The sequence below is a fragment of the Pseudorasbora parva genome, chromosome 2, assembly GCF_024679245.1.
Source record: "Pseudorasbora parva isolate DD20220531a chromosome 2, ASM2467924v1, whole genome shotgun sequence".
Classification (NCBI taxonomy): Eukaryota; Metazoa; Chordata; class Actinopteri; order Cypriniformes; family Gobionidae; genus Pseudorasbora; species Pseudorasbora parva.
Window position 1 is genome coordinate 22,639,998 of NC_090173.1, and position 10,501 is coordinate 22,650,498.

The following is a 10,501-nucleotide window of genomic DNA, read 5'->3' on the forward strand; positions in this document are numbered from 1 at the left end:
TTATCTCCACATTTAATCATGTTGTACTATTTCACTCTCGGATATCTACTGCTGTTCATCTAGCCTACAGAAGCTCCCTCAGGACACCTGTTCTTTTTCCACTCATTTGACTTAAGCCTGGTGTGAGTGCCTGAAAAATCCTGTGTTGTAAAGAGACAGTTCTAGGGTCAACCCATTTCTACATTGCAAGTGTCTTTTCCATGGTCTCTGGTCGAGTCAAACTTACACAAAATGTTGTTTGAGATGAGAATCTCAGATTTTTCATATAACTGAGCAGCCACAGCATAAATGCAGGTTTGGAATGCATAGGCTACCACTGCTGGACTAGGTAAACCCAGCCTTTGATTTCACCCTGCATGCAGCTCAGGCTGGAAACCTTCTATCCTGCTTCTGTCACAAATTTGTGGGGACCAATCACAAACTGCCGCACTATTGGCGGGTTTAACACAATCTGTGCTGCGTTCCAATTCACTATTAGACATGCACTTGCGAACTTCCCTACGCACTTCCCCTCGGGAGAATCCCCACCGCCATTTTGAAGTGAAGTGGACAAGGGAAATTTATATGGAAAGACCCTTGCTCCCTCGATTTTGACCGAGGGCACGAGTCTACCACATATGTTAACTTCAGGCTACTTCATATACCACAATGCAACACGATTGTGACGTCACCTCATATCGCGTTCAATTTACCCCACCTCAAACAGATATTAAACATTTAAAACAACTTAAACACACCTATATATAGAAGGCTGTATTAAACAAACTATATATAATCAACCCAATGTGGATTCCAAGGGGTTAGGGCGTTTCAGTTCATTCCATTGCTGGCGGAGTAGTGGGCACTAATGCAACCTAAGCAATGATGCACATCCGAGTGAACGAGAATGAGGGAAGTTCGCGAGTGAAGGGCATAATAAAAACGAACTAGAACGCAGCAATGGATGGATTGATGATCTGATTGGTTGAAGGACTATCCAATTGCGTACAGAGTCATGTTAACTATTCCCTTTAATCACGACTCGTGGTGTGATTGGTTGATAACGGATAAGCTCCATTTATGTTGTTTATGAGCGATTAAACGTGAAACAGCACTAGTTGTTTGAACCGCGCCACAACTCAGATCAGAACAAATGTGTTTACTTGCTGGCCTGTATGGATCACGTGACCATAGGCTAAACAGTGCTGCGAAATCCAGTGAGAACTAGCGAGTTTTGCGCAGAAGTCTCCAATACACACTTAATTGTCTTGGAGATTTTATCTAGTTTAAAGCCAGATGAAACCAGTGCTGACATTCTCAACACTGACACAGAAACAAAACACAGATACCTTTTCATTCCACAAATCACAAACATTTACCTTGGATTTACTGTAGTAGGCCTAACACTCACTGTAACGTGTAAGAAATTTGGGATATTCACATTTTATTATATTATTATTCATATAGACATATTATACATAGCATCTGGATCTGGCCGCCAGGTGTGTCCAAAACTTTTCCAGCAAATTTTGTCCCTTTAAAAAAAGAAAACAAAACACATTTGGATACCCTTGCTGTAGACTCACGCTTTGTCAATTCATTACATACCTCTGAAGAATTTAATTGTCCTGTTGAAAGCAAAAGTGTTTAAAATAAGAGAACCCATCTTAGGAAAGGCTAAATAAAATAATTTAGCCTACTCAAAAAAAATCCATGATTCCATAGTAATAAAAAATAAGTTTTTCAGACTTTTATACTGTTCTTCACAGTAAGAATAAAAAAGGTGTCTTAACTGTTCACGGAAAGGTTCTTCTATGGCAGTGGTTCAGGAGGCCAGGGTTACCAAGGTTGAGATTTGGCATCTCTATAAAAAAAAACTTTTTGGAACCTTTTTTTTTAGTTTAGTAAGTGTATGAAGGCCAGAGGCAGATGACTGTCTTGTGTTCAAGAAAGGATGTCTAAAGGGTTTGGTATTCAATATTTTTCCTTTAAGCTACTCAACCAATATTCCAAGAAAACACGAAGATCCAGTGACCTCACAGGGCATGAGGCGAGTATGGTTTTATGAACCTTGGGGTTGCTGAAGAGGTTTGGCTTCTGTTGCACTGTAAGAGCAGAAGGAGTCAGGAAGGTGCTTGGCGTAATCTACCAGCTCATAAGACTCACGAATGTCTGAAAGGCCAAGCCAGAACACAATCCAGTGACCATTTACAAAACTGCCATCACAGTGCTTGAAATACCTGAGGATTTGAAAGCAGAATGAGAGATGAACGATGGATGGGAAAAGACTGGGAATCACAACAATGCAATGTGGATGGATGATGGGACACACCAAGGATTGATGTGGTTAGTGGCACGGGATCTCCAGAAGAGCTTTCCCAAGTCTTGACGAATACATTCCCACAAGATCTGGCCAGTTCCTTGCCCTTGTTTACTGCTGCTGACCACAAATTTGTCCAGGTACGGAGTGCCGCTGTTCACAGGCTCTGTGGTGATTATAGCAGCCGCACTGTACCTGCAAGAAAATGCATGCAAGTACAGATTCAGTAAGCTCATATTCCAGAAGCATAAAACTGAGCGTGATTTACCGCAGGGGTTTATTTAAAAATAGCATATAAGTGGCATGTAAAAATGTGAGAGTTGTAAGTTGTGTCAGTGAGTGAGCTTAAGTCTTTCCCAGCCATTGACAGCATTTTCAGGCAATAAATGTTTTCACTGAACAGTAGAGGCCCTATTACGGATTTCCTGAAATGGTACAGAATCTCTGGATCAAAACACAGCCGAAGAAGCAGAAACACAATCAATAGAACACGTATAAAATAACACAATCATCAAACATTATCATTATCATTTTCTGTTATTTGTGAAAAATAATGGGGGGAAATTCTGAGTTTTCAATGTCAGACGCTAGCCCTATTATGCATCTTCTGAATGAGTGCTGAATCTCCTGACCGAAACACACACCAGGAAGACTCAGTAAAACAAGTGATCGCATGTAATCATATGCATATGTGAAATAACGTGATCATCAACATTAAAGGACAACTCCGGTGAGAAATGAACCTAGGAGTAATTAACAGATGGTTACCAAGTAGATCGTTCTCTGGGATGCATTTTCATGAAAATCAAATGTAAAGAGTTTTATCTTTAAAAACAGATTAGCTTATAACGCTAGTTTATGGGGCACAGGTAAATCAAATTAAATCGCTAGTTAATACCACTAACGAGGCTCAAAATAGCCTCACACTAACACGGTAGCATGATGAGGGTCCCTACATGCAAACCGAAGCATTGAGAACTTTGTAAGTGTACAAACAGTTTAATAAGAAGATACTTAATGAACATAGTAAATTACGCGTTTACGGTAAGGCGCCATCTTGGAAAACAATCTCGACCAGTCGAGCCACGAACGCTGTGAAATCTAATTACATGGACATTTTTATTTATTTATTTTCTCTGTCACGTTCAGTGATTTCTTCTGGAAACAACGGACCATATGAGATTCCAAGTCACAGTTCATCATTTAGCACAGCGTTCGTGGCTCGACTCAGGGAGTTAAATCATTGGGAAATAAAAAAATGAAAACTCAACGTTACATGCAAATTGTGACTCTGGATAATTTTCTTTCATATTTCTTTGGCCATACAGAGTGTTATAACATTTTAATTGAGGCCTGATATGTAGAAACAACTTGTTCTTACCCTTCAGACAGGTAAACAGAATGCAGTCTTCTCTTGAGAGAGGCTATGTAATCCTCTCTCAGGTTCCTTTTAAAAGATTTGTTAATAAGTGCCAAGAGACGGCCAATATCAATGTCATCTAGGCTGCTGTATCTGTGAAGAGTGAAGATGACAGACACTGGTAAATGAATAATTAAGTTCAATCCTGTATGCTTATATTTGTTCCGCTGAACACCAAGAGACATTTTGAAAAATATTTTACTTAAGTATTTTCAGGGGCGTAGCCATCTTTTCAGAAGTAAGGGGGACAAATGTCAGGTGTAATACCAGACAGTTTTATTTCCTGACCTTTGTCTAATTGACCGATTTAATTTCTCTCATCTCTTGCTCTTAATTCGCGAAGATATAAAATACACTGCTAAACAATAACCACTAATATCTGTTTTATGCCAATTTTATGATTGGTTTATGTATTATTCAAACATTTGTGGCAATATTAAAAAAAGAGAAATGTCATCAGACATGCATTAAATTTATCACAATGGATATTTATAATATTAAAAAGATAATAAATGCTTTAATAAATGCTGTTCATTAAACTTTATATTCATCAAAGAATCCTGAAAAGCAAAATGCATCATGGTTTGTAAAACATTTTTAAGCAGCACAACTGTTTTTAACACTGATACTAATCATACATGTTTGTTAAGAATCAAATCATCATATTAGAATGATTTCTGAAGGGTTATGTGACACTGAAGACTGAAGTAAAGCTGCAAATTCAGCTTTGCATCACAGGAATAAATTACACTGTAGGCCTACTATATATTTACAAATTAACATGTCTGTTTTCTATGTGATGATATTTCGCAATATTAGGGTTTTAACTGTATTTTTGATTCATTAAATGCAGCCTTGGTGAGCAAAGCATACTAAACATTAAAATGGCTGTCAGTTAGCACTGCATTATTCATAAACAGGGTTTGACATTAACTTTTTTGCATTCACATTGGTTTTTATTGTACATAAATACTAGCCTAGAAATCTAGACGCACTCTAGCGGCAGCAAATTTAATCTTCCCCGAGTGTCGTCTAGCAACTCTCAATACCCTTCTGAGCTGTTTTCTTGCCGGGCCAATCAATACACATCGTGCATAGAGTCGGTGGGCGGGGCAATAATGACGACGGCCGAGTTGTTTTTGCGTGCTGTCTTTACCTTCGAATCAAGCGCCGAGCAGGACGACTAGGACCGGTGAGAGACCCAGTAAAATTGCAGGGGACGAATTTACGTTTTATTAAGTGTCTAATATACGCGCCCATGGGTATTTTTCATACAACTACAATTTATTTAGAGTCGTATTAAATCTTCTGGATTATTACAATAGCTTTGTGTGAAGAAGAGACCGAAAATAAAGCTGATGTCATTGCTAATATTTGTCACATTTGATGACACACTGAACCCAACATCTTTAACATGTCTCTAAAGGCCTACGGTGTAATTATACAGTACTTCCGACTGAGATCCAGCCTGACACAGGTTCTTTGGTCATTCTTGATTATTTAATGACAGCCTAAAAACTAAAAAAAAGCGGATTGTGAAATAGTGAAACCTTGGTTGTGCACAGCAGGAAACAGCACTGTAAAAGATTCCTTATGGTGGATGAATAAAATAAAATAATTTTAAAAATCCCACAAAAATCTTCCGGAAACACTAAAATAAATAGCAAAAAGCACATACCTGTGGATTGGATCTCCATTTTTAAACAGAGTGCCTGAACCTGGAAGACAGATAAAGCTATATGTATCACATTGTGGGTTTAAGAAATACAAACATAGAAAGTTTGATCTTTTTTCTGGTCTGCTCTTTTTGTTTTTGTTTTCTGGTTTTGACCTCCATACTATTTGGTTACAAACAATATTAAAAATATTTCACTCTATTTGGTTACAAATCATTTCAATATTCTTGTATTGTGTTCAGCAGAAGGGCTTGGGATAACTTGAGGGCGAGTAAATTATGTCAGATTTTTGGGTAAACTAACCCTTTAACAAAAAAGATGCTCGTCACCAGTTTGCATCATGCCCTTTGACTTTTATGAAAGAAAAGAATTGGGTTAAATATTAGGTGTCATTTGGCACTGTAGGTGTGTGTTTTCTTTCTTATCTCACCTTTATGACTGAAGAGCTCGGTGAGAAGTGTGTTAGCTGAGGTGAGTACGGCCGAGCTCTCGACCGGCAGCAGGTTGAGCAGCTGGGCAATGGTACTGATGCGTCTTTTCTCAACATCAGGCAGCCATTTTGCAGAACTTAGGCCTGGCAAATCTCCTGGCAATGACACTAAACCCAACACCTGAAAAAAAAACATGAATTTAATATGGAACCCTTTAGCCTATGATATCAAATGTTTATTAATTTGTGTGCATTTATATTTGAGAGAAAGAATAATTAGCCTAAATGAAAATCAAAAATATTCAGCATATTTTTTGTTAATTTAACCAAGAGAAGGCATTAATGCTGTATACATTCCAGAAATGCTGATTGTTCCACTACCACCACCTTGTGTTCACTTTACGCTATTGAAGCAACAATCATAGAGTATACTGGAATATTTCTGTGACTAGACTTCACATACTATTTTACATTTTATAGTAGTAGAATGAATGAATAGCATATTATACACCAAGGAACACAGCATTATGACCACCTTCCCAATACGGTGTCGGTCCATCTTTTGCTGCCAAAACAGCCCTGACCCATCGAGCCATGGACTCCACTAGACCCCTGAAGGTGTGCTGTGGTATCTGGCACCAAGATGTTAGCAGCAGATCCTTTAAGTCCTGTAAGTTGTGAGGTGGGACCTCCATGGATCGGACTTGTTTGTTCAGCACATCCCACAGATTCTCAGCTGGATTGAGATCTGGGGGATTGGAGGCCAAGTCAACACATCAAACACGTTGTGCTCCTGAACCATTTTTACTGCTGAAAGAGGCCACAGCCACCAGGGAATACCATTTCCATGAAAGGGTGTACATGGTCTGCAAAAATGTTTAGGTAGGTGGTATGTGTCAAAGTAACATCCACATGCATTAGCTCGTCTGTTTGATCAGACCATATGGGCCAGCCTTCGCTCCCCACATGCATCAATGAACCTTGGCCGCCCATGACCCTGTCGGCGGATCACCACTGTTACTTCTTTACACCACTTTTGATAGATACTGACCACTGCAGACCGGGAACAGCCCACAAGAGCTGCAGTTTTGGAGATGCTCTGATCCATTTGTCTAGCCATCACAATCTGGCTCTTGTCAACCTCGCTCAAATCCTTACATAAGCCCATTTTTCCAGCTTCTAACAAAACTTTAAGGATAAAATGTTCATTTGCTGTCCAATATATCCCCCACCACTAATAGGTGTCATGATGAAAAGATAATCAGTGTTATTCACTTTACCTGTGGGGGGGGTCATAATTTTATGCCTGATTGGTATAAAAGAGCAATAATAATAAAATATCCTGCCACTTTTATCTGCATTCCCCCCACCCCCCCTGCAAATATCTGTATGAACATAAAAATATTCAACAACTGAGACATAACAGAACAAATTGTAAAGACGAGTTGTACTGTCCTAATGAATGTAACAGTGACCATAATTATCTACCACTTGTAAACTGTTAGTATCTTTAGGAATATTGCACAAGTGCATGTGCAAAAATTGTTTATGGCTCACTGTACGAGCATGACAAAAATGGTTTAAACACTTTCCAATAAAGATGTATAAAGCTTATGTGTTTTACAAAAGGACATTTTAACAGTGCATGTAAACACCCATCCTGGCTTTAATACACAAAACACACAAATTCATGCTCCCATAAAACTTAAGTAATACAGTGAGTTGTGTCCGTCAGATTCACATATTACTTCTACCTTGTGGTTTTGGTTACGGAGGCCCCCTGAGCTGTTCAGGAAAATGACTTTCAGAGGCTGCAGTGCCTGCGAGACAGCTTCAGTCACCTGGATCGGGCAGAGAACAGAAGAACAACCACCTGCATCACGGCCCACTGGACAGACCAGCGGAATGACTCTACAGTCCAGAGTCCACTGCAGAAGAGCTGAGTCCACAACAACTGAGGACCCGCTGCTGACAGACGACACGGAGACAAAGTGAGTGTGTGAGAGAGAGAGAGACAAAGGATGATACTAGAACAATATAGGCTTAGTTTTAAAAATCACTCTTAAATGAAAGGAACAGCATGTGGCCCACACCAGAACAATAATGGCAAATTTGGCAATAGTGTTCGAATCTAATTTTCTTCCAGCTGATGAACAATAATAATAATAAAAATTACATTCATTCAGCCAGTGCAAGCATTTAAAGTGTTAGTGCTCATTTAAAATAAACAATGTTATTGTGCTTGGTGTGTTCCTTGTTAATCAAGTTATCCTTAAAGAGGCTGCTAAAACCTGCTCTCTTCCTGAGGGTCCCGCAGTTGTAAAAGGGCCTCTGAACTAAAGAAGGGCATCACATTGGCTGAGTTGTGCTGAAGTGCTTCTGTTAAAGCTTGGCAATGTTTCACCATCACAGTCTTGGCGAGGGAGAAATTAACCCCGGTTTTGGTGCTGTCCTCTTCCTCCATCTCAGGAGGCAATCCCATCACCACCACAAGCTTCATATCCATCCGCTGCAGGAAGGACAGCCCAAAGGCCAGGCTCTGAACCATCTCATTGTTTTCAAACACTGATGTTTCAACCTGAGGACAATACAAAAATCAGCTTCAGATGTCTATGTGAAATGTCATGACCCCCAAGGAAAAACTGGATCAGCTGCATCTGAAGCTCAAGCAACAGATTTACAAAATAATGAATTAGCAAAAATAAATTTACTGTTTTTTAGGTTATCAAGTAAGAAAGAGTTTGCTTCTTTTAGGCTATAAGAGGTCAGATATCAGCGGCAGCCTTCCAAAAATTAGGTTCTTTTGTTTGACCAGTGATCCTGAAACAGAAAAAGGCTTCAACTGTCTGCAGAGTCAACAAACCAACAGAAAGGATCTGTACACTCGTGCACAATTTGAGCAGCAGCATAGATGACTATCAGCCAAGTCTTCACATAAAACGTTCAAATTTGGATTCTACCTCACATATATATATATATATATATATATATATATATATATATATATATATATATATATATATATATATATATATATATATATATATATTTTTTTTTTTTTTACCTGATTGAGATGATAGTATTATATACACATTACATTTCCTTACTGAACAAAATACAATTATGGCTGTTTAAAGAGTTAAAGAACTAATTAGTAGCAGTATAAAAAGTATAGACTTAAATTTTAATTTAGCTAGTAAAAAATAAAGTATTAGGACACATTTATGAAACAAAAAAGGTGTCATTTATCAATTTAAATATATTAATATATATATATATTGTAAATGTATTAAAATGTAACTGCATCAAATAGCCTATATATGATAATATAATATCAATCCATTATAAAACAACAAATACATTAGCCTATTATATAATATGAAATGTATAAAACATGCATTAAAATAAAAATAGGCTATGTAATATTGTAATATATAAAAATTGCGTTCATATGTGTATATTCTTACACATGCACATACTCAGGACACGCACCTGCAGGACCGCAAACGCTGGAGATAAACCGGCCCGCTGAAAGTGTGTTAACCAGTACCGAGCCTCCCGTGGATCACCTCCAATTTGATTGAGAAAAGCCTTGACATCTCTGTAGATCAGCGTGCGGTTGGACCAGAGGTTCAGCTCGCTCGGGGAGGCGTAGTTGGGGAGCTCCCGGTGGGTCCATTGCGGTGTTTTGCTTCCGTGTCCCGCTGCACTCGCTGAACTCATGCGCTTGTTCACTGTGACTAGTCTGCGCTGATGATGAGCGCTCCTCTGCTGACTCAGGGCTAACGGTTTCGTCCAAAACTGACCAGCTATGACCATGGCCCTGCAACCGGACGAACCGCTGTTGACTTTGGCCATGAGTTGTGCAGAGAAATCTAATGGAATGGCTAGTGATGTTGGGTTCTTGAAGTAGGCTAATCGTTCTTTTGAGCCGATTCTCAGCAAATAACAGGTCGAGCCGGTTCACTAATCGAACTTTAGTTCCGTGTTGATGACGCAAGACTCACAGTGGCGGTTCTGGGGGGCCAGTGCCCCCGTGTCAACAAGCGTCCCGTGTGGCCACCCCTCTGCACCCCCTGCCACCTTTCCCCTCTCTTATACAGGTTGTGTTGTTGTGAGTAACTGCACCCTGTAGATTAATTTTACTTGAGGACTTCGAATTCCATTCAGACATTTCGGTCATTTAAAAATATTGGTAGTTAAAAAATATATTTTTTTAAATTCAATGGCTAATTTCTCCGAACATGCATATGCATTATTTGATCAAAAACCGCATTAGGAAGACATGCAGCCAACAATAAATTATGACTAAATAGGCTACTGTAGCCTAGCCTACGCAATGAAAGAACCGTTCATGGGCGACTATCACAGTTTAACCCTAAACCAGGGCCGGCGTTTGCTATAGGCGAGCTAGGCGGTCGCCTAGGGCGACAATTGTGTTAGGGGCGCGAGCGCGCTCCAGTGCCGCCCATTACTTCCCAATCCCATTAAGCATATAATCGGAACAAGCGAAATACAACATAATGTTCATGAAACATGATCATCATAGGGCGCCCCCTCAGCCACACGTTTAATTATCAACCTGATTATTGGATTGAATTGATGGTGATTATTGATTATTAGTTCAGGCGTTAGGTCAGGCAAGTCCTCATCTTGCGCGTTCATCAAAAATGAGG

At 39.3% G+C, this 10,501-nt stretch overlaps 1 protein-coding gene across 2 annotated transcripts; it reads right to left on the reverse strand.

Annotated features, from left to right (window-relative positions):
* Positions 1-1,470: 1,470 nt before the first annotated feature.
* On the reverse strand, positions 1,471-9,841 carry nags (N-acetylglutamate synthase). Of its 2 annotated transcripts, none has more exons than XM_067428851.1 (8): positions 9,318-9,841; positions 8,117-8,403; positions 7,580-7,790; positions 5,826-6,006; positions 5,398-5,437; positions 3,681-3,812; positions 2,312-2,494; positions 1,471-2,219 (listed from the first exon to the last, which is right to left on the reverse strand). In XM_067428851.1, exons 1-8 carry the CDS (start codon positions 9,681-9,683, stop codon positions 2,042-2,044), a joined length of 1,578 nt encoding a protein of 525 aa, XP_067284952.1. In that variant the 5' UTR covers positions 9,684-9,841; the 3' UTR covers positions 1,471-2,041. The 2 variants fall into 2 exon arrangements, with proteins under 2 accessions (XP_067284952.1, XP_067284951.1); XM_067428850.1 differs by having other exon boundaries at positions 7,580-7,793.
* Between the last annotated feature and the right edge of the window lie 660 nt (positions 9,842-10,501).